Source organism: Protopterus annectens, chromosome 13.part0, assembly GCF_019279795.1.
Source record: "Protopterus annectens isolate FY-2018-M chromosome 13.part0, PAN1.0, whole genome shotgun sequence".
NCBI lineage: Eukaryota > Metazoa > Chordata > Ceratodontiformes > Protopteridae > Protopterus > Protopterus annectens.
In genome coordinates, this window is record NC_056747.1 from 942,793,209 (window position 1) to 942,819,099 (window position 25,891).

Genomic DNA, 25,891 nt, shown 5'->3' on the forward strand with positions numbered 1-25,891 from the left:
GGTATTAACCAACATGAGTAACCAATGCAGCATACCTACAGTGTCACCCTCCCTGGTAAGATCCGACCACAAAGTAGTCACTTTTGAAATCACCATCTCCCCTGACCCGCCCCCCCCACCCCCCACAACCTAGGGTCAAACAAAAAAACTTCTCTAAAGCAGATTACAACCTCCTGAGGGAAGATAAAGACCTTCACAGCCCCCTCCTCCGGAACTGGCACGTATGTCCAAACCTACATCAAAGTACTATATGAGCATTTATACAGCTCCATGGAATCAGGAATACCTGACAGGACAAAATCATCCTCCTCAAGGAAGAAACCTGTCTGGTGGACATCTACAATAAATAAACTCTATAATAAAAGGAATAAATTGCTGTCCATGACCAAAAAGGAGCAGGTGCCTAATTAGAAACAATCTCTCCTTAGCCTGAACAAGCAAAAAAGACCACTAGTGAAATCTTCCAAAGCAAACTTCAAATCCAAACTGGCCACATTTATTAAAGACAGTCATAAGGCCTTCTTCAAATTATGTCCGCAATCTCAAAGGAAGCATTCAGATCTGCTCAGAACTGGTGGTCAAGGGCACCACATACACAGACACTGCAGATATAGCCAACCTGCTGGTAGACAGTTTTAGTGAAACCTTCACCCCTCTGTCCCACACCATCAGTAAATCAAAACACCCCTAGCACCTGCCCCCCTCCCCTTATTGCTAAGGAGCAAGTCATCACTGCCCTCTCAAAGGCAAAACCATTCACAGCCTCATTGGGACCTGATAACATCCCAGGCTGCATCCTACATGAACTCAGGCAGGAACTTGCAGCACCATTAGGCACCCTATTCAACCAATGCCTGAGTACAGGCTGCATCTCAGCCGACTGGAGGACAGCCACTGCCATCTCTTTGCACAAAGGTGGAGTGTCCGCCAATCCAGAAAATTATAGACCCATCAGCCTAACTAGCCTGATCTGCAACGCCATGGAGTGGATTATCATGGACCTCATTAACAAGGACATTGGCAACCTCCAAATACTCAATCTCACACAATGGTTTCATCAAGGGGATGTCATGCCTGTTAAATTTGGTCGACTTCTTTGAGACAGTCACCAAAGCCATAGATGAGGGGAAGACAGTGCACACCTCCAACCTTGACCTGGCCAAAGTCTTCAATACGATTCCCCACTCGGGTATAATAGATAAACTCTCTCAACTAGGCACAAATCCATATGTTACCAGATGGGTAGCAAACTGTCTCACTAACAGAACCCTAGGCACTAATCCATATGTTACCAGATAGGTACTAAACTGGCTCACTGATAGAACACACCTAGTCAAAATAGGGGACGCCACCTCAAGCAGTAGACCATGAGCACTGTACCCCAGGGATTGGTCTTGGTGCCTCTGTTGTTTGGGATATACTTTTCTGAGGTGCAGGCCAAAACCAGTGGCCTATGGCTGACCAAGTTTGCAGATGACTACAAGCTGGGCACTGTCATCAATTCCCCTAGGGATGTGGACATCCTCCGTGAGAGTCTCACACAAACAAATGACTGGTGCCAGAAACATGGCCTCTAACTGAATGCCAAAAAATGTATTATCATCCCCTTTGGGGAGAGTGATGTCCCCACAAATTATCACACTGATATCAAGGTCCTAAATGCGCAATCAGTTGAGAGGGACCTGTGAGGGTTGATAGCAAACCGACTTTTGACCACCGTATCGCCTCTGCTGTATCGAAAGCTTTCTTCATGGCCCAGCTCATTAGTAAGGGCATCTCATCCAGGGACAAGGAGGTCATAACATCCCTGTATTCTTCCTTTATAAGACCCATTATTGAGTATGATGTCCCTTTCAGCATGTACCTCACAAAGCACATGCAGCAGCTGGAAAGACCACAGAGGTTCCCCACCAGGAGAATCCAGGGCCTCAAACATCTACTCTACACAAATAGGCTAAAGTCCCTGTCCATGGCCCTCTACTCAAGTGTCACACTCCTCAGAGGTAACCTCTGTCTGGCATATAAAGCAATCTCATACCCCACCTTGATAGGACTGCTGCATATGCACAAGTCAAATTCCACTGGAGTAACCCGCACGTGTGACGTATACCTGGTCTGTGACATCAATAGGACTTCTCGGCAGGACAGATTTGTGTCCCAGAGACTACCTCTTGTGTGGAATAGACTTCCTCTCCGTGTCAAGCAGAGTACCACGTTAACCCTTTTTAAGCGCAACCTGGATAACTGGATGGGGAACAGAAAATACACCCCTGGGATTCCACCTGTGTCCCTGCTGGACAGGGTCATCAGGTGCTGACTTGTCAGAACAGGGACTAAATTCTTGGCTAGACTTGTAAGGGCCTCAAGGCCAACAGTCCAGTAACTTCCTATGATCCTATGAATAAAGTACTGCTACTTCTCTAAACACTACTGCAAAGACCTCCAAAACTGCTTCCAAGGTGTGCGTCAGCATACAAAATGAGGCACACTCTCAAACGCCATAACTTTGTATGGTACAAAGATGAGGCAAAGTACCATGCATTTCTATGATTTACTTTACTTCCCTGCCTTACATGAGCAACAAGAAGTTCAGCTAACACGAAGGCAAATATCTGCTATTCCCATGTCCAAGAACTTGTACTGGAGGCCTGTCTGAATATGAAAGGTGCGCCTCTGGGCAGTGACAACTTGCCCTACCCCAAATTTAGAAATCACACTGTATGCATGATTCACACACTACAATTGTCTAAGGGTATTCAAGGGGGCAGTGGCTACCTCTGCTAGTAACCAGATAAGAATGTCTGCTGGTCTGTGAAAGCAGAGCAACATATTGTTACATCTCCTTCAGAGCCAGTTCAGGCAGCAGGTACTGGGGCTCTATTATGATTCCCTATAATAAAGCTGACAGCAGGCTGAGGTGCTGACCAGAGTCCCAGGCATTACCAGATCATGGCAGCAGGGCACATACCCTTATGATTACACCCTGGTGATCTTCATGCAGGGAAGTGCAGGTTGGACAGCAATGGCTCAAATGCTAGTGCAAGTGGCTGCCATTGTCTTTATTATGTTCAGAGAATTGATCTTCCTATTGGCAAGTCTTTGTCCACAGACACAATAAATATGTGTAGTTTACTAAGTGCTGCTTTTGTGTCAGGTGGTGGTGGCGGCAGTGGTGGTGGCAAGTACTGTTACACGTCAGTTATGAGTACACTGCTGTTGTACACAGCCCTGTCATGTTGCAAGGCTATACTGAACCATCTCATGGTGCCTGCATGTCACCTCGTTACCTGCTTTGTTTCTTTATGTATCAGGATCACACATTCTTGTAGGTCTGTTAACTTACATATATGGGACACAGACACATTTGCTGCCTGAAAATGAGTTAATAGGATACATGCATTGGACTACAGGCTGTAAATGTTGTTCTGGCATCTTACTTTACACATGTGATACTTCTCCAAAGTGATGCTTTCTATTTCAACTTGAGCAGAATGTGACTTGAACAAGAGCAGAATGCGACTTGAACAGTGTTGGATTAAGACAGACTAGCAGCTAGACACAGTTAGGTAAATGATAATGTTGTCCTATACATGCATTCAACTGGTACGATAGGTTCAGCAAAATTCGTACTGCATCTTCTCCTTGCAGGTCCAGATAACAGATGTGGTCAGAAAGTGGGAATGTGGTTCATCCACTACCTCTCCCTGATATGGCTGCAGCCGAGGAGAGTGAACAGACTGGGAGTGCCTCACTGGAGGAACTGTTTTCCACCTCTCACTAGCAGGTAACCAGTAGTTACTTTAATTATTTTAATAGTCTAAGGATCAGCAATTGGTTTAATATTTATGTTATTCACTAGAGGAGTAGCCTTTGCAGAGAACTGAGACAGGAAAGCAGGGTCAGGATTTGCGACTGTGGACCCTGCGGAGTGTTTAAAGTTAATTTTGCCCCAGCCCCCAAGTCCTCCTGTAGTTTTATAAGCCTGGCCTAAGGTTTCATCTACATGCGTCACTCCTTTTTCTCTGTCCACATATCCTGCGGTACGGCCTTTTTGAGAATAATGATACTGCCATTCTGTAGGACCTGTGGCTGCTTCAATCCATTAATCCCAAATTCATCCCTACTCACTTTGGAATTCCCCCCTCGTCTTCACTTCCCTTTTTTGATATCTTTGCTTCATCACTGTGCAATGGAAAACAGCTACCGTCATCCTTTTGCTCAAAGGGAGTACATCTACAAACCCAGGAACTACAGTCCCATTAGCCTGACCAGCCTTATCTGCAAGACCATGGAACGAATCATCATGGACCTTATTAACAAAGTTATAGGAAATCTCCAGATGCTTGACCCCATCCAGTTTGGCTTTGTCAAGGGGAAATCATGCCTGTTAAACTTGGTGAACTTCTTTGAGACAGTCACCAAAGCTCTAGACAAGAACAATCTGTGCATACGTCCTACCTAGGCTTATCCAAGGCCTTTGACACAATCCCTTATTCAGGCATCATTGATAAAACTCACAGCTGTGTATCAACCCATATATTGTCAAGTGGGTTGCAAACTGCCTCACTCATAGAACTCATATGGTCAAAATAGGGGACGCCACCTCCTCCAACTGACCCATAACTAGTGGTGTTCCACCGGGATTGGTTCTGGGACCCCTACTGTTTGGAATCTACTTCTCTGAAGTATGGGCTAAAACTAAAGGACTGTGGCTGACAAAGCTTGCCAATGACTGCAAACTGGGACCAATCATTGAAACCCCTAGCAATGTCAACATCCGGCAAGAAGGTCTTACGCACACTAATGACTGGTGCCAAAGTCATGGTCTTCAACTTAATACAAAAAAATTCAAAAATTCTTTGGCAAGGGTGATTTTCCTGCAAACTACCACATCAACAGCAATACCCTAAGCACACAGTCAGTGGTGATTGATCTGGGCACACAGGTTGACAGCAACCTTAACCTCGATCACCATGTTTCCATAGTGGTAAGACGGGCATTTTATATTGCTCATCTCATAAGTAATGGCATTGCCTACAGAAAAAAGAGGTTATGACCCCCCTGCACTCGTCTCCCATCAGGCCAATAATAGAGTACAATGCTTGCTTAGGTATGTTCCTTTCTAAACACCTGCAACAATTGGAGAGACCACAAAGGTTCCTTATGAAGAAAATTCAGTGTTTTCAAGATCTGTCTTATGTGGACAGACTGAAATTATTGTCACATTACTCTGTATCATACAGACTGCTCAGATGTGACCTGTGTCTTGCATATAGAACAATCTCTGACCCAGCTTTGATTAAAATGCTGCACATTCGCAAGTCAAATGGCACACGGGTCACTTGCTCAAAGGACCTTAACCGCATATGTGACATCAACAGAACTTGCTGGACAGACAGATTTGTCTCACAGAGGTTGCCCCACATTTGTCACAAGCTTCCTATACATGTTAAACAAAGCCCCTCATTGGCCCTATATAAGTGCAATTTGGACAACTGGATGGGCAACTAGAAATTCATCATGGGGGTTCCGTCTGTGTTCCTTTTGGACAGAGGCAATAGGTGCTGTTTTTAGTGTGTGCTTGAACCAGACACCCTTAGGAGCAAGGACTGAACTTGGCTAAGCTTGTAAGGGTCCTGGGGCCATTAGCCTAGTAACCTCCTATGACCCTAGGATCATTATCATCACCTCAGCACTGCAGTCTGTACTGACATATTGGTACATTGATCCTCTGCTTCAGTGAGGTCATTTTGGTCTGGAATGAGACACCCTAGCACAAATCCTGTCATGTTTCACAAATACCACAACTCCATCCTGAACAATGATGACTCCAGGTCCTTTCCACTCAGCACAGTTAGCCCTTTTATAGTATCCATGTCCCCCATTTGGTAACCTCCTATAATCCTATTAGAACAGAAAGCAGGGACAGGTTGGTGGTTTAGTCATAGAACTGCAGTGAGTCTGTCCTGCAGCTTTGAACACATAAATCCTTCCACAACCTGTGTAACAGTGGAAGCCAACAATCCAAACAAACAAACCAAAGAAAGCAACAAAAGAAGTAGTCCACACAGGATGTATTCAATGAAGCTCTTTTCATCTGATTAGTAACCAGGACTTCTTCAGATAAAAATACCTAAAAACATCCCTACTTAAATACAACTTCAAAAAAGTCACATGATCAAATTAGGGTAATGACTACACACTTCCCTCCAAAAATTTAACCCTCCCCGTGCTTGCAAACATTTAAAATTACTTCAGCTAGAAATAATAAAAAATTCAAAATACATTCAAAAATACATAGCAAAACAACAGCAAAATTCTTATGGTACCTCTATAACAAGCTAAAGTGTTACCTTCACTCTGTTTTTATGTATATGTAGGCAAATATGTACCATTTTTCTTCACTCTGTTTTTATGTATATGTAGGCAAATATGTACCATTTTTCTTAACAAACACTTCAGTTTTAAAAGACATAAAATAGAACACATCTCGTTTAATCATGGGTAACAACAAGCATTTAAACAAATTTGCCACATCAATTCAAGTTTTTCTAATTTTGTTGTTGTGCTGCTATGTATTTTGAATTTTTTATTATTTCTAGCTGAAATAATTTTAAATGTTTTCAAGCACAGACAGGGTTAAATTTTTGGAGGGAAGTGTGTAGTCATTACCCTAATGTGATCATTTGAATTTTTTGAAGTTGTATTTAAGTAGGGATATTTTTAGCCCTGTGTAATAATAGTGTTTGCACCCAAATTCTGCCTCTGGCAGGTAACTGCAATAGATCTGTCTTGTTCTTGTGTACAAATAAGTCATTCAAGTGTCCATCTGGCAGTATGTGGACCAAGTTCTGGCCCTGGTGTTAAGGTGTAGGTTACCATGACGCTTGATTTTACATACTACACTATCCTTGCATAAAGGTGCACACACACATTTGGCCTTTAGTGTTTTTACTGAGGTCCCACTATTATTAGACTTACAGTGTTGCTTAACCTTCTGTAAAGTCCATGTCTAATGCCCTGGGTTACATACACACAGAACTGTTTCTTCTTTACCCGCGCTTTTGCTGCTAGCTGTTTTACTGCTTACGTTGGTTTATTCTCACACTACTTCTGTACACATTACTCAATACCATAGCAGAAATACATAATACTATATTGTACCTTACACTAATAGTTGACCTTTTTGCTGAATTTTCATGCTGCAAAGCCAAGTTGCCTGGGATGTTGCAGTACTGTTTATGGGAAGCCTGCTTGATTCCCGCTAAAGATGCAAGGTGTTTTTTTCCTGTGATCTCATCTTTTACTATAGGCCTGTGTTTTTTTATTATCAGGCTGTGTTGCCCACGCACTGGCCCAGCAATCAAGGAGCCTCAATCCTCACACTAACACCAGTGAGGGGTGTCCACATTGAGAAGGATAACAAATACACACACACAGTAAAGTAAATTTCCCTTAACAGCACACAGAGATCACAGTCAGTCTGGGGCTGGTTTCTTCCTTTCTCTCCAGATCCCCAATAAGACTCCCCCCACTTGCAGAGCTACAGGGTCCAGATCTCAGCCTAGTGGTCAAGCTAAAACCTCCAGCCCTCTCTCTGTCCAACCACTGCTTTGTGTCCCTGCCAAAGTAGCTGACACACACACACACACGATACGAGTTATATACAAACACACAGACACTCCTGGGGAAGGCTGGGACAGGTTCTTCAGCTATGCCCCTTCCTGCCAGACTATAAGGTAGTAATCACTAACATCAGCTACTAATAAGGCCCTTATCAAAGGGTGTCCAATTATTACTGTGCAATATTATTATCCAACTGGTAAATGTGACTGAACAGCAAGACCATTGGGGTGGCTTTGTACAGTATCACTATATACATGCAATGTATAGAGCTTAAATTATCTCTACATAAAATAGCCACAGTTGAAAGGTTTAAAAATATTTAATAATAAAAACAAAAGACAATACTTCTTACTACACAGTACTAGTCAACAGTTCAGATATCACAGGAAAATGCTTAAAATAATACAGTACAATAGTTCTGACATCAATACAGAAAAACAACTAGTCTAAACTTCCTATTTCCTAGCTATATCTAAGAGAGACACTAAAGTCCAAGATGCTACTTGCATATAGACACAGGCAGAGTGCTGGTGAGTTGGATGTTCTGAGGACAAATGCAAAAATGCTCGAGTCTCTATTTCCTTAAATTGATAGCAAAGTACTGCGGATTCATTTCAGATTACATTATTTTTTTCTCTGGTTCCCAGGCTAACAGAAACTCAGTTTAGCAGCCCTTTTGATTTTGTACCTGGTCAGGAAGCTACAGCAATAAAAGACATTATACCTGCAAATTCTAGCAATTATTTCTGGTCTCAAAACAAAAGCAAGAATTCCTTCATCCAGACATCTCGGCTCCGAGTTTTGAGATCAAACAATTATACAGTGCTCGACTTGCCAGCTTTCCTCCAGCAGAGTGCAAAGTGGTTACATTTTTGAAGTTCAACATTTAACACCATTGTCTTCCACTTAAGAGAACAAGCTTGTGGTTTACATTAACATTTACAAATGACAGAATCATCTACAAAATCCTATCTAGTTAGGCTGGCAGCCTTCCCATATCTTTACAGGTACATGTAAATTTCCTACCATTCTGTTCTTCTTGCTAGTCACATAGTTTTATTGCCCTGTCACCCACTTATGATCTTGACATTTCTGTTTAATATGTACATTCTGATTTGTGTCCTAGAACAGACCAAAGGGATTGGTTTGAGGTTTACTCAGGTATTGTTAGAACAGACCAAATGGATTCATTCTGATTTGTGTCCTAGAACAGACCAAAGGGATTGGTTTGAGGTTTACTCAGGTATTGTTAGAACAGACCAAATGGATTGGTTTGAGGTTTACTCCGGTATTGTTAGATACTGTATGCATGGATGGGAAGAAAGGCTGCATTTACTTTTAATTCTGTATAAGGACTAATACTATACAAATACACTGGTTTAGTTAATTAAAGGAAAAACTTCCGTCTAATGTTGCTGTTAATTTTATTCCAGAGTTTTAACTTCTTAGTTAAAGGAAAACTCCACCCTACAATGTTGCTAACTCCATTGTTTTTTTTCTCTCCCTAGAATACCATATTGATGTTTTTTTTATTTTTATATTATTTTTTTTACATAGAAAGTCTTCAGCACATTTCACTTTGCTACAGGTTTCCCTGCCACAGATCAGAACTGTCCTGGTATTTCTTTTACTTGTTCTGAACTCACATCTTTTCAAAAAAGAGTCTTGACTTAGAAAGTACAACTTAGGCTGAAAAATAGAAACTCTGTAGTTTTAGAGATGGTCACAAGCCACGATTTTATATCATAAGACTGTCTTGCTGAAGTTAGCAAAACAGCTAGAAAGTGAAACTATTCTTTCAAGAACATGGCTGTTGGAGAAACCTTAACATGACAAATAGGAATTAGTTATACTGCAATGGTACATAAACAGCCGGGTAAATGAAAGCTCTCAGTTTTGGTGGATGAAATGTTGCAGTTAATTTAACTACAAAATCAATCCTAGTAATAAATCTCAACTGCCTTTTTTAGTTCTTTGGGGCAATACGTTTCAGTTATGGCAAAGCATAGCTGATTTTTCTCATCCTGCAACTGTTTGGGAAGAGGTCTGTGATTTTAACTATGAAATGACAAAGATCACCAATATCTCTGGTAAATGTCCTCACATACAAGACCCTGTGTGCACCAAGGGTGACAGCATGTCAAGGGATCGCAGCAGAACAGAACACCCTTCAGATGGAACAGGTGAGATGGAGAAAAAAAAAAAAAAAAGAAGGCACACAGGTAAGGACAGAGGAATCAACGGCACACAAGAAAGAACAGGAAACGCGACAGAGAAATAATCACCAAAGAAACAGTGACAAACAAGGATCAGTGAGTTCCTGAAAGTAGTTCAGCAACATCTGAGAATACTGGGAATTACTAAGACTTCAAAACCAAGTGCTTATTACAAGGTAAATAATGCTTGGTTAATTTCTTACACACACACACTTTTTTCTAAATAAATCTTGTTTTCCAAATTACCTACACACACCCAGACACAAAGGTGGGTACTACTTTGTTGGTGTTTAGTGAAATGTAAAACATGTTTTTATAATTATTTGTGTGTCTGTAATTAAGTGTAGGTACTATTCAACTGGTGTTTAGTGCAAAATCAATCATGCTTGGTTCACTAAATGTTTGGTGTTTATTACAATGCAGATCATATCTGGTTAATTTCTTAATAAAAACATTTACTATTTAGTTCTGCTTACTGTTGTGATGTATACAAGGCCATCTGCTACAATAAATCTAATCTAGGTATCATGGGATTTACTGCCAGCTGCTAGTAATAAATAAACATGTAGTATCTGACAGAAATGTTTGACTACATAACGTGTGGGTACACCAAGTTTTAGGTAACCTTTTTGGTGGGAGGTTGGCATAATGGTTAAGGTGTTTACCTTACAAACATAAGGTGCAGGGTTTGATTCTCACATGGGGGAATTGGCTAGGTTTAAAATGGCCCACAAGGGCAGTTAGCTTAGCAATAACCTAACCTTTGAACTTTGTGGAAACACTTTGCTCAGAATCACATGGCAAATGTAGGTAAGATGGAGACTGTATAACAAACTCCACTCTTATAAAACCATAAGCCCACGCCTTAATATTGATGACCATGTGGACTGACTGCAACTTCATTTTCTTAACTTACTAACAAATTTCTAAAACTACAGAAGACATCAGCTGGATGTCGGCAACCATGTGGCCAAGCAGTAGAATACTGTACCCACTGCCATTTTAGTGGGGCTAACTTCTTTACAAGGAGAAGGAGGAAGGTAATGGGGCAGTGCACAAAATTTGTTCACAGAAGGCTGGAATATTTCAGATAAGGGAGAGGCATTTTAGCATATCTTTACCCTTTCATTACTGCAAGTGTCTTTGGAGGAACAGAAAATGATTTAGTGCACAGTCTTGTTTAAAGAAGGTTGGAGTATATTCTAAAAGGGAAAAGTTTTAATTTTAGCTGCTAAAATTCAAGCCAAGATCTTGTTCCAAGAATGCAAATGTTTTTGTAAGAGTAGTAAAGTTGGACGGTTAGTTAAATGGTTTCTCACCCCCTCCCAAGTTGTTAAGTTATAGGGATTGGGATGAGTGGAGACAAAACAGACAGCATTGTGCAAGTTACAAAAAAAAAAAAAAAAGGCTCTCCGCATGCAGTGTTTTTGAGCTTTATCTTGGTAGTTTTGGGACACTGGGTCTTGGTTTGTAAAGCCTTCCTAACAACTGGTATAATAAGTTTAGTTTATAAACAGGCAAACTACTAATATACAAGTGTTTGCCTTTAGATATTCAGATCAGATTGGTGACAAAAGTTTGGCAATACAGAATAAAAGAAAGTTTAGTCAGGTAGAAGCAAATGGTAGCTTTGAGCCGTCCATGTTTACTTATACATCTGGTAGGTACTACATCTCCAATCTGATAGACAGAAGTCCGCTGGGTCCTGAGGAAGAAAGCTGCAGCACACCTCTCAAGTTCCTGGCTCAAGAATTCTGGACCAAGCCAAACATAATGGAGAGACTAAAGCCAAAATCAAGGGAATTTCTAAGTATTAAGGTACTTCACTTCAAAAGTTAATAACAATATATTTCCTGCAACGTTGTGCATTTTCCAAGTATTACGTAAGAAACTGTAATATCTGATATTACTGACAGACTGCAGTCACTAGTGAGTTATGAGAAAGTCAAACTTGTAGGGAGGATGGAGCAAAAAAATGAGGCATATCACGGATATTAAAAAAGGTCAACCATGCATTCACTTTGGGGGGGGGTCTACTTGGCTGTATAAAGCTGTATTGTCATGGAAGTAGAGACATACTGGGTATAATGCTAAGCATATTGTATAGTAAGCACTGCTCAGTAATAATGGATTAATATACAATAGCAAGCTCTTTGAATCACTTGTGTATTATTGTGCATTTATTTACTTGCAGATCTTCATGGAGCATGTGTGACGACCGTGCCCTGGCTCAACAATCAAGTAGCCTCAATCCTCGCCACTAACACCAGGGAGGTTGTCTCCGAGAAGAGAAAAAAAGAATAACTAATACACACAGCAAATTACAACTTCCCTTAAGTGCACACAGAGATCACAGTCAGTCTGGGGCTGGTGGCTCCCTTGCTCACCAGGTCCCCAATAAGACTCCCCACTTGCAGAGCTACAGGGTCCAGATCTCAGCCTAGTGGTCAAGCTAAAACCTCCAATCCCCTCTCTGTCCAACCAGTGCTTCGTGTCCCTGCCCAAGTAGCTGACATAACACACACACACTTTGAGATAAGTATTTATATAACTTCATAGACACTCCTGGGAAAGGCTGACACAGATTCTCCAGCTGTGCCCCTTTAGCAAGACTATATGGTAGTAATTACTGCCACCACCCAACTAATAATATCAGCTACTAAAAGGCCCTTAAAAGGGTGTCCAATTATTACTGTGCAATATTAATAATCCAATGGCAGTATAACTAACAGTCAAGGCTTACTTTAGGAGTGGCCTGTTACAATAACATCTATAAATATGCAATGCACTCTTAGAGCTTATCTCTACACAAACCAACGGCAGGTAGAAGGTTTTAAAAATATTTAATAATAAATAATTAAAACACAAGACATAACTACTACACCACAGAGATATCTAAGAGTTCAGAGATCATACAGAAACTTAAAATAATACAGTAGGACAGGTCTGATTTCAAAGAAAAATGCCTAATTAATCTTTACTAGCACAGTGCTAAAACTTACATGTGAGCATAAGTTGGATATAAAGATCAAAATGCTTCCAGTCTCTTGCAAGAAATAGTATTTAAACATTACTAACAAACATGTCTCTAAGGCCCTCCCAAATTACATAATTTTTGACACTTAGGTTTTCCCAGTATTCATACTGCATCATCTTAACACCTGGTCTCAGTTCTCAGGCCACAAACTGCATTATTTAGCAATCTAACACCTGCTCAGAACTTACAACAATACAAGACATTTCACATGTATATTCTAACAGAAACTAGAGCAATAAAACACATTCCACATCTAAATTCTGGTCATAAACTTTAGCCTTAAAACAATGGGCATGAAACCTTCATCCAGCCGCACTGGAGCCAAATTCTAATATGAAAGGGTCACAACATGCTTCACTGGGTCAGTAGAGTGCAATGTTGTCACATATTTTGCAGTTCCACATTTCACAATATTCTTTTACACTCAAGAAAATCTGCCTGTATTTTACATGTATTTACAAATGCCAGAATTATATATCGAATTCTATTTGACTAGGCTGGCAGCCTTTGCCCATCTCTCCCCAGTCGTCACAGCATGGATCAGGGATATATTTCTGTTGAATTCCCCACCTACTTTGTTAGCAACTGTTTAAACAAAATAAAAGACATGTCAGTATCTGGTAGCAGATCAAATAAACAAGTACAGTTGTACTTTTGGAAATCAGTAAATGGAGACCAAAGCTCTCATTTGGAGTGGTACCTGAAGTAGTACTAACAATAATAAAAATCCTGTTTCCGCAAGCTGCAGCAAATCAAAGATACATTTTTATACTTCTGAAGCTAGAAGCTTACAGCAGTGCAATACAGCAAAGAGGCTGTCAGAAAGAATTGCAAACTTAAAATTATTTTCTGCTTACAGTTTGACTAGTTAACAAAAAGAAAAACTGCACAGTAGCAGTGCGAATTAGAACTGGTACAGCTCATTTCCCCCAAGTTGTATTTATTTTCTTAGTGGGACCACAGGTTATGAGGCTGTTCAATAACAAGTTTTATTGCACCTGAAGGCATTGTCATGGTTGGAGAGAGACAGATTCATAATGTTTCAGAAGAACCAAGCAAGGGTAGAGAAAGTAGGCAGATGTGTATAAAGGAAGGCTTGATAAGACAGTAATCAGCTTTTGCAGTATGATTTGCTGAGATAACTGCTCCAGATATATGGCGGAGGCCCAGAAGTAGTCACTGGGGGGAAGCTTGCTGGTTGAAACAAGGTAAAATGTTTAGTTGAAGGAAATAAGTGCATCTCATGCATTATTCACATATTTTATTATGTTGCGTGCAGAAAGGTGGTCCAGGATCACTATATTATGCCACTAAGCTTTAAGGTCAGATTATGCTAAACTAGATAACAAGATAAAGGATTGGCAAGGGTTTAGGGTTAATCAAAAATGAAGCCTGTTGTCAGGCACATGCATATTTGCTCCTGGGGCTGGATCTCCACCATGGAAAGAAATGGCTTTGATGGTCCTATGCTGGAAGTACAAATTAATGAACAGAGAGATGCAAGTGACAAAATAGCAGACAGTGAAAGTATGTATGCCCCACTCTGTCACTTTACATATGCATAAGTAGAGTGTACAGGGGTTGGTTTGCCTAGGGAGTAGGAAATACTTAAGTTTTTATCACGGTAGTTGTTAACAGCCGACTTTTTGAGTCTATGGCTTGATTCCCTCTGTCACCATTTTAAAGGGGGAGGGAGGCTCAGCCCATCTAAGGGGGAGGGGGGGCTCAGCCCATCTACTGCTGAGGTCTGGAGTACTTGATCTAGACTAAAATGTCAGTAACAGTGCCCCAAAAGGCTATGCTCTGGGTTTCCACTCTTTTGGGTCTCAAACACAGAAACTGTGCAATATTATCCAGAATTAAAGGGAACATAATAGCTTAAGTCACTGTATATTGCAAAGAACTGCACACTGAAGGTCCAGAGTGAGAAAGGTGTCACATGATTGGGCATATCCTGGTACCGAGTGGTAGAGGACACCACTTATATGAATATGGTACATCTGGGGTTTATTCAGTGGCCACATGATCAATAGTAATACACTGAAAGAGTGGCATCAAGTCTTACAGTTTGGCAGCAGTACCTTGAAAGGTTAAACTAAATAGTGTTATCCCAACAAAACATTCCAGCATTACTCTTTATACAGAGGTTTACAATGAAGCCTCTTTACTGAGTTTAATAGTTAGAGCCTGAATAGTTCATAGTAACACATTTCAAAGAGCAAAATGGAGTGGTGACAAGGGGGGAGTCAACAGTACAGTGTTCTGTGGCACCTATGAAGAGTTAACAAGTTTCAGAGAGCAAGTACAGCAGATCCTCCATTAACGACAACATAGATAATGTTGCATTAAAGACAAGATAACGTGAATACTATTTACAAGGTCCAGCAGGTGGCATCAGTTTTTGGAGAGATTTGAACAGGAAATGGTTTGCAGAGTTCTGACTTAAGGAATGGTAGCTGGGGCAGTACACATCAGGGTGAGACAGTTGGGGCAGTACACATCAGGGTGAGAGAGCTGGGGCAGTACACGTCAGGGTGAGAGGGTTGCAGGACAAACACAGTATGTTTAGGGGCACCAATACAAGGGTATTCAGCCAGCTATGTAAGCATGTAGGGGACTAGTAACACAGGGGAAGTAAAGAAGTTTCAGAGTTTTATTTATTTTATTTACATCTGTTTACCGGGGTACAGCACTGATCACAGACAATCAATGGCAAGCTCAGTCTGGGCAATACAGTAAGAGTAACACAAAATGTTATATCAACATATCAATAACATAAAATATAAGGAAGTGTGCAAATACAAAGAGCTGAAACTATTACACATGAAAACAGGAAACTGCATTTGCATGGAGGTTAACATAATTGTTGCAGCCAAACATACGTTTCAAAAGCAAAATGTATATACACATTTACAAAAAAAAAACATTATTGGGTAGAATGATATTGCTGACTCACATTCTCAGTTTCAGTAGGACAGATTCAGACAAAATCTTTGGATCAGATGAAAGGGGGATAGGGGCATGAGACAGAACATATTGCATCCAAGTACACAAGCACAGTATGAGAAATGTATTGTCTATTTTGGAAACAAGGGCTCCTGAAGGGTGGAAAATACAATAGCAAGTACCAGTACCACAGCTATTATGTTACATTTTTAGTTTAAAACAGAAGGGCATGTCAAGGTGCAGTACAGGTGCACATGTGGCAGCAAATAGTTTATACCAAAGAATGTGCGGAAGGCAGGACACCACACAAGCATTTACATTTAGAATGATGCTCCACGGCTGGATGAGAATGGAGTCAGGAGAGCAGGCGAGCATTAGCAAATTACACTGAGCACTTTGTATGGCTATAGGGAGTTGTGAGAGAAGCATGCAGTGCATAGTATGAACTACAGTGGTTTCAGACACTATACTTAATAGTGTTTTGTGGGGCATTCTGGATATCAGACAATTCAGAGCAGTATGCATGACAGCCCTCCATGGGTGCTAGAGCGCAGCGATATTAAGCAGGGGGCTAACACAGTATGGGTACATGTCAGGAAGAATAAAACTGACCAGTTTAGAAAAGGAATATGGGAGAGGCTCAGGCTCCAAAAGGATACAGGGACAAGGTGGGATATAACTAGATGGATTAGAAAATACCAGGCAATGTGGTGACACACTGAACCCTTATCTGGTTACCAATTCAGGGCAGTCCTGCAAAAGGCCATAGGATGGCTGGGTCTTAACAATAGCAAATTAACAGCACATTCCTTCCGAATACGGGTTGCTTCAGATGCTCACACAAAAGGGACATCGGAAACTGAGTTAATACACTTAGGACAGTGGAGATTGCAAGCAAAGAGAAGACATGTCAGATCATGACAACTAATCTGTATTCTTGTTTGCAGGTGTCATAAAACAGCTGGAGGAGACATGGATTCTGGGGCATTCGTTTGTGTACCACATGGCCACAGAATTGGGTGGAGAAACCTGGGTTTCAAAGAAGAAGAAATGTGAGTTCACTGTCTGGGAAGTAGAGAAATGCAGCAGATACATCTGCTTTGAGAGTATTATGAGTCATTACCTCAGCCAAGTGTAATTGTGCTGCTTATATGGGGGAATGACGTTACAATTACTGTACCTCAAAAATAGAAACAGTCAGTGGCTTGGGCAGATCAAGAAATGGAGGAACAAAAAGATTGTGTGGTCAGATACAATTCAAAGACCAGTCTAGTGATGACCACATAATTTCAAGGCAGTAGAAAGGATTAGGAAGGTGACCAGAGCTGGGGGTTGGGTAGCACACCACACCAGAACTTACCACAAGTGATAAAGTTCACTTGTAGCATTTATAAGCAGTTATTTATTCGAAACCTTTAAAAAAGAATTAGAAGGTTTGCAGATATGATGGTGGCACTGCTTGTAGGACAGACCATCCTGTTCCGGAAGAGCAGACTTGGAAGGCTAAATTGTAAAGTATTGTGCCTGGGAAGGGGTGCAGGATTGGACAGCCTGGCCCTTCTCTGGCTGTCTGCTCTAAAGTGCAGTGTGCAGGCTGGGCCACTGCCTGGAGTCCCACAAGTGGCAGACCCCATTCAGCCACTGGTATCTGGCTGAATGGTGATGGGGACTGTTGGTGTTTGACTGCAAATCCCTCCAGCCACTGGTGTTGGTTACACAATTACTGGGACTGCGGTGGTATTTATGGCCTGGTTGATTTGACTTCCTTCCAAGTTCCGCCCTTTATGCACATCTGAATATTCCTGGTTGGCATTGACTTGGTCTGACTGGCACTGATTTCATATACAATTCAATCAGACTTGGTATAATAAATATATGGCTGTGGTCATTTCTTCCAAGCAAGTGTGTCATGTGATTTTATTTATAAATCTATGCATGCTTATTTTCATTCAAAGGCAATGAATTGCAGGATGACAAGTACATAAACCAGTGCAGAGATACAAGGAGATAAGACAGCTGTGCCCAACATGAAATGGCACATAGTCTTCACTTCCTTGTTACTACAGTGTGGTTTAATTTTATCCATGACAGATGGATGCAGTTGTGATGATGACTCAATAGAAGTAAAGCATTCTGGTTGCAGGCATCTAAGAATGAAGGAAAGGAATAAGGGGATATTCCTAACACGGGTTCAGTTTGCAGCATCTCATGATACAGAATCTAACACAAGTACACACACAAATTTAAAGCTTTATTAGACACAGTAGAAAAGAAACAGAAATAGTAAAATGAGATATGCACAAATAATAAATGGCTATGATCTGAACTATGCACTTTAAAACACTGTCCTAAAATAACTGCATTTACAGAAATGTGGTTTCAAAACAATGAATGTATTTCATCAAACATACAATATACACAAACAGGCATGAACAAGAGTGGGAGCAGGCACAGATCCTGGCTTTAATTCAAATACTCTATGTGGATAAGCTATAGTGTTAGCAGCTCTACTGTATATGCCACCAGTATGTCTCTTATTCAAGCCACACTGGATGAAATAATAGCCTTCACAAACATAAAATCTTCAGTGATAAAACTATGGATTAGCAATGTCAAATGATTGCTACCCATAACTTACACAGCTTCTGGGGTTACCAGACCCAACCTTCATACGAATCAGAGAGGAGCAACAGGTGTCATACTAACAACCTTTTCTGACAAATGACAACAGTTACACATTCTCCCCAAGAACAGTGCCCAGTAATTGGCAATCTTTCAGTGAAGCTCAGAAAAACAGCACCTCAACCTAGAACGAGCGGAACAGTTGCTGATTCTACTGAAAGCATAGTTCTAGTTGAACCCTAGATTATAGACTGAAGTCCAGTGTATGCTTCCGCTGACCCTACTTTTACTTTTTTATTTTACAACATAATAAATTATACGCCATCAAAAAAATATGAATACAAGGAAATCCCCACTCCCTGGGTTAGAAGTAAACCAAAACAACTTATAAAATTTAAAGACAAAGCATGCCATGTACAGAACTGTGACACTTCTTGTTACAGAAAGCAGCACAAATTCCAAAATCCTTAAAAGATTAGTAAGAATCAAAACCAATGTAGCTAATGCACAATACATAAGACAGCTACAAATAGCTAAACTCGGAGAGCCCAAACATCCATGAAAACTATTGACACAAACAAAACCTATCCCAAAACAAACAGAAATACAACACTTGGCACAAGAATTAAACATCTCCAATCCCCCCCAAGCTTAAATTATTATTTTCCACTGCCTCTGTTACCACACTACCATTATTTCTGCATAAATCTTTAAAATACTCACAACTGAATTTCAAAAATAGAAATAAAACAAAAAAGTGGAGCAGCTATTTGAAAAGACTGACTGCAGTTACAGCCTTGATCTCAATACTATTCATCCCAGTATTTCAAAACTGGAATCCAATATTCTAAGCAAGCGTTTAACGTACATCTATTATCGGGCACCGACAACAAAATCATCATCATATAGGTTCAGACATATCTTACTAATACCATATACAATGCTTATGGCTTCCATCCCATTGTGACGCCCCATCTTTTAATTCAAATGCATGACATCTTAGCAAATCAAAACACAGATTTTGCCCCAAGTATAGTACAACAACACTCATTTAAGTCTTACCAACCAGATTGAGACAAGTATCAAGTAACAAAAACAGGTATAACATCTGGTCAGAGTCTCCCACAGAAAATGATGCAACTAGCACAGAAAAGAAAAAAAGATGCAGCTTGTAAAACCACCTTTGAAATTATCCACTAATGAAAACACATTCACAAAAAAGCCTCAGCTGTCTGAAACAGCCACCCAGATATTATTGGGACAACTAGTCATTCCAAAAACAACTCAAGAAATAATTATTGGAAGAAAATAAATGCAATTGCTTCAGAGATACAAACCTGGAAAAAGAATGCCATGAAGTGTCCTGCAGTCCTAAATCACTTTCAAATGACAAAATACTAGTGACAAGACACCTCAACTCATGCAAAAGTATAACTAGTACTTGCAGTAATAATTTATTTACTTATTGATAAATAAAAACTTTTTTCCAAATTATTTCCTCTAATTCTATAACTTTCTCTGCAGTTATACTGCTAATCCAAACAGTTTTAAATCACTATTTTACTTCCAAGAAACCTGCATCCAATTGAAACCATGATGGATCTGTATAGCTTAGTAACAAATGTATTTAATGTTTCATTTAAATGTGTCAAAGAATCACTGTTATTAACCACAATTTTGCTTTTATGCAAAATGGTCACATTACCTGTGAAATTCAGACTTCTTGTTTTATATCGTGGCTTTGGTGAATAGTTTGTAATATAAAAGTTTGTCACATTACTCGTGAAACTTCTGCTTTGTCATGCGCCACTTACCATAACATTTTTTTTTAATTTGGATAGGTACCTGTTTTACAACAATGGTTGTCACATTGTAAGGAATACTATGTATACGACTGTTCTACTTACATGGGTATTAATATTTGTGCTTTGTCTTATGGCTGGATTGTAGCCAAAAAGGTCATGGACCAGTTCACTTACCCTGTATTTGTTAGCAAAGTTAATCCCACTAGGCAAGTAGCCTTTTTTTTTTCAGGGAGATCCTATACTGCTAGGGGAAATTTGGTCAGGGGATCAGGGAACTTCTCCTACTCTTTCTGATAGGTGCAGTGAGATCTTTTACATCCACCTGAGCTACCACCAGCACAAGCAGATGGGACCTCAGTTTAATGTCGAACCTGAAGGAAAACACACTCAGGAGTGCAGCAGCACCCTATGCTGTACTGAAGTGTCAGCAATCAATCTACCTGATGTAAGAATAGAACCCACAGCCTTCTACATCAAAAGCAAGTGGGTTAACTTTTGCGATACTGTTACCACTACAGAGAATTATGATTGGGTCACCAATCATAACGAGTATATTATGTATTTAAGACATTGGCAGTAAGAAATTCACCTTAAGAGGGATTTTTTTTTGTTACATTCAGAGTTCAAATCAAAATCCTTCGTAGTGCATGGAGATTTATACTACTAGCTTATGAAAAATTAGATTAAAAAAAAAGATGTGTTGTACCAGTTTTTAAAGCTGGTAAAGCAGTGAGAAGTTGTTTACATCTTAGATATTCCCTGTGTAAGGGAAGCAGTTGTAACCAAAGTACTGAGTTTATTTTAGCAGGCAGAAACAAGAGTTGAAATAAAGCTGTTTCATGCCATGCAGATGCTGTTTTCTGGTCAGCGCTGTCTGCTTTTAGTGCAAAGCAGCAGACTCTATGTTGACAATGCTTAGGGTGTGCTTAACAAAAGTGTTGTTAAGGCAGAGTCTCATGTTTATAGTATCGCTTAACCGATTTTTGAGTGTAATCACGGTGCTCTATGCACTACAAATAAACAAATGGTGCTCTTTATCATGAAGATATCTCATGTTGGGCCACCCAAATTAAGTAGCAAGTATCAAGATGTTGCCAACAGGCAGGTTCTAGGACCACAGTTCTTGCAGATTGGGAGGCTGAGGGCTCATGCACAAGGACCAGTTGAAAGAGACTGAGAAGCACATTGCACTATGACTTGGCTATTTAAAAGCAACTGACACTCTAGTCCAGGAAAGACACACTCAGCTAGGTGGCCATAACTTGTGTATGGACCTTCTGCTAGAAAACTACTACATTTTTTCACATACATGTTCTGACAGTTCGGACAGATGTTAGTTTAAGCTGAGGTGATTAGGGAATACTATGTTTAAATATGCTGGCACTGATCACATTAAATTTTTACAGCACAGGATAAACTAACTAAAGACGATGGTATAAGGGGAATTAAGATCACTGAAACCCAGGCCAACAAAGCATCTGGGTCTTCTATTTCATTAACTTCCAGGGCCTAGCCGAAAATTGTCTTTGGAGCAGTCCACTTACCCAGTTACTAAAAAGAAAGTATGCAAATAAATTATGCCTCCTTAATCACTACTCTGCATGCAAGAAAAACAAAACACTGAAAAAGCAAATGAGTACCTTTTTTCATCACAGCTTTAGAAACAATACAAGACAAGCAGAACAAGTAACCAACTTCTTCCAACACAGTTGATAGAGAAAACTCTTTATTTTAGTTAACCAGCATTGTCTATGCTAAAACAGAATGTCAAGCATCCCTCTAAAGCTGGTTTTTACCAGACCAGGTTACAAGCAACTTTAATACTTCTGCGCGTACCTCTTAACCTTTTAGGACGACAAAAATAATAATGGGGGACAAAAGCCAAAAATACAGACACATTTTAAACATTCCACTTATAAGTATAAACTTGTTTGAATAAAAGTTGTTTGAATAAAAGGGTTTGTGTTAGCATAAATTTTCTGAAGGATATGAAGTCTTGATACTCAAATGCCTGCCATTATTTAGTGTCCTCAATCTTCAATGATTTGCCATTAAACCACAAATTTTAAGATGAAAAGATAAAAATATGGACATTCTGCAAAAATCTGGACAATTGAGAGGTATGCTGGCAGAGCACCTGCTCAACTGCTCCACCCCAAGTAATAAAGAGGATTCTAAAAACCTGCCATCAGGCTGAAGCAAGCAACTATCTTGTAATCACCTGACTGTCAGCCGCATAGTTGCATAAGAAAAAAAAAGAAAGCTAATAACTGCAAGAACCTGCATTACCTTAAAAAAATTCAAATCCAGATGACAGGTTCATAGATTACTGGGCTATTGACCCGAAAGCCTTTATAAACCTGGCCGTGTGTACCCAATATTATACTAGAGAAACCCAATATAAAGTATCTTGATCGGTTCTGCTGAGTTGGAACAAAATGTTACGGTTTCATTTTCCAGCTTTCACTTTTTAAATAGATTTCGTTAGTCATTCAGTTTCGGCACTACTCAATGTCATATACAACTTAATCATATGATACAGGACTACTGAATGAAGTTATTCCTCAGCATGCATCTGAACATCACCATACCTGCCGGTTACTTACCTGTTGGGCGTTGTCACTCGTATTACTCCCTGGACTGGTGGCAGTGGACGAGAAATGTTAAGCTGGTCTCCAGACCACGAAATGTGGCATTTGCAATAATACTTCAGATAGTAATAGATCCCAGTGGCAGCAGCAACACCAGTGCTTCCTACCACCGAGATCTGCTTCCCACCGCCTACCGATCGCAGCTCGTACGTTTCTAAGCCGTCCACAGCCACTGATCGGTTTACAGAGACCACGAACTCACCCGCGCGATCCTTCACAAGCCTTTGCAAAAGTTCACGCACAGCCTTAGTCTGGCTCTGGTCATCGGCCCGGGGCTTTAAATGGGAAAGTGTCTGAAACTCTGCAGCAGCGGCAAGCAGAGGGACCCACAGAAGCACAGCGCAACCCAGTCTCAACAGGAAAACATCCCGCGCTGTGGTACCCATGATGCTTCCAAACCCCTCTTAAACTTCCCACCACTTGAGCCCTTTACCAGGAAACCACAATAAACCACTTCATCCGTGTATTGCTATTACAACACGCCAAGGGACCCTAAGGAGGCTTGACTGTCATTCCCGCCAACCAGTGAAAACAGCAAGCCGACAGAAAGTGGGCGGAGTCAGTCATGTGGCTGAAGGGGAAGTCTGAGATGTTGTAAATTAACAGTTCGTAGGGAGAACGAGAGTAACACTAAACTAGAAGAAAACAACACTATATACATAATTCAGAAATACCATAAGGAAGTTATTTTACTGTACATATAGCCGTAGCTCTCGATGAATCAGGGTCAGTTCTCTCCCAAAAGAATCAGGGACAGATCTAGAAATAATCGGGGACAGTCAGGGACATTTTTAAAATCTGAGTTCTATTAACTTACGATAAAGCATTGCCAGGAACATCAACCTTGCTGAAGGGGATGATAATGCACTTTTTTGCATTAAGTATAAGGTCGTGACTTTGGCACCCAGGAGTGGCCTTAGGTCAACTGATGCCCTAGGCAAAAGGGCTCCACGGAGCCCCCACCACACCACCCGGCGCCCCCATCCTAGTGTACCTACCCCAAATAAATACTGGAAAAGTGCCCCTGCTAGAGCATTGCCCTAGACGGCCGCCTAGTTGGCCTATACCTAAGGCTCGCTTTGTTGGCACCAGTCATTAGTCTGTGTAAGACTTCTTGCAAGATGTTGACATCACTTGGGATTTCAATGATTTTACAGTTATGATGATGAGTTTACAGTCATCAGAAAACAGTCACAGTCCTTTAATTTTAGCCTGCACTTTAGATTCCGAACAGTAGGGGTCCCAGAAATGATCCCTGTAGAACACTACTGGTTACTGCTCTGCCGGAGGAGGTGGAGTCCCCTATTTTGACTGTATGAGTTTTAGCAGTGAGCCAGTTTGCAACCCACCTGACAATATATGGGTTGATACCTAGCTGAGTGAGTTTATCAATGATGCCTGAGTAGGGGGATTGTGTTAAAGGTCTTGGCTAAATCTAAGTAGGCCATATGCACAGATTTGCCCTCACCTAGAGCTTTGGTGACTGTCTTGAAAAAGTCCACCAAGTTTAACAGGCATGATCGCCCCTTCACAAAGCCAAACTGGGTGGGGTCGAGCGTTTGGAGATTTTCTATATCTTTGTTAATAGGTCCATGATATTTCGTTCCATGGCCTTGCAGATAAGGCTGGTCAGGCTAAAGGGTCTATAGTTTCCGGGGTCTGTGGATGCACCCCCTTTGTGCAAAGGATGACGGTAGCTGTTTTCCATTCCACTGGGACAAAGCCAGTGTTTAGGCTGTGATTGAAAAGCGTGCTCAATAGTGATGCTAACTCCTGTTTTAACTCATGTAGAACACAGCCTGGGATGTTGCCTGGTCCCATAGAAGCTGTGCTTTTGGCCTTGGAGAGGGCATTTAAGACCTGCTCCTCAGAGATACTAGGCAGGGGAGAGGTGTTTGGGATGCTTTGAGGTATATGTGGCAGGGACAGGGGAGTGAAGTTTTCACTGAACCTGTCAGCCAGCAGGTTTGCTATATCCACAGGTTCTACATATGCAGTAACATTAACTATGAGTTCAGCACACATCTGTGCCTTACCTTTGAGGTTACAGATGTAACTAAAGAACACCTTATGTTTATCCTTAAATAGGGAAGCTAATTTGGATTTGTAGCTAGCTTTGGAGGCCTTCACTTGGAGTCTTATTTGCTTGTTTAACTTGAGGAGGGAGTGTTTCCAGTTTTGAGACCATTTCTTCCTGCTCTTAGACAGCAATTTCTTTCTCCTGTTGTATAGCCTATTAATGGCAGTTGTCCACCAGGCAGGTTTGTTTTTCCTTGAAGCTTTTGCTTTGGTTTTATCAGGTATGGCAGAGTCAATACAATTGTACAGGTGCTTGTATAAAGTATCGGTGTATAACTCAGCAGAGATGTTTGTTCTATCAGTGGGGGTGGGGCTATGAAGCTATTTATGCCATCACGTTAAAGGTTATAATTGGTCTTGGAGAAGGTTTTAGTCCGGTTGATGCTAAGGGGGGGTCTCGTGTTATAGTTACTACTAGCGAGACTGATTTGTGGTCAGATCTCACCAGAGATGGCCACATACACTGGGGGTGGTGCAGCGGTCTCTCATGTTGGTGAGCACCAGGTGCAGGATGTTGGAGCCCCTTGTGGGTGTGTCAATCAGCTGGTCCAGAATGTTGGAGTTAATGAAAGCCAGAAACCTTTGGGCAAGTGAGTTAGAACATGTATAATTTACCCTGTCTATAGATGGATAAGTAAAGTTACCCAAAACCAGGGTGTTTGGTTGTATCTTGATTGACTCAAGTAGATCCAAGTAGGCTGAGTGTATGTCCTGATTTATGAAGAGGGTCCTATAGCTGGCAATGACCTGAAGAGGGGTCTTACCTACAGTCAATTGTACCTGAAGTAATTAAAGGGAATCATGATGTTTAACCAATCTAGAGGTGTATTTATTTATTATTATTTTATTTTACATTTGTTGACCGGGCTAGTCTAACTGGATGTATGTCCATTTTCAGTAGAGGCCTGG

At 40.8% G+C, this 25,891-nt stretch overlaps 1 protein-coding gene across 1 annotated transcript in view; it reads right to left on the bottom strand.

Annotated features, from left to right (window-relative positions):
- Positions 1-23,411, bottom strand: part of NAGLU (N-acetyl-alpha-glucosaminidase) — a 160,338-nt gene extending 136,927 nt beyond the window's left edge. The window contains exon 1 of the mRNA XM_044054709.1: positions 22,859-23,411. Coding sequence (XP_043910644.1) covers positions 22,859-23,289 — 431 coding nt within the window. The 5' untranslated portion in view covers positions 23,290-23,411. The remainder of the gene's footprint in view (positions 1-22,858) is intronic.
- Between the last annotated feature and the right edge of the window lie 2,480 nt (positions 23,412-25,891).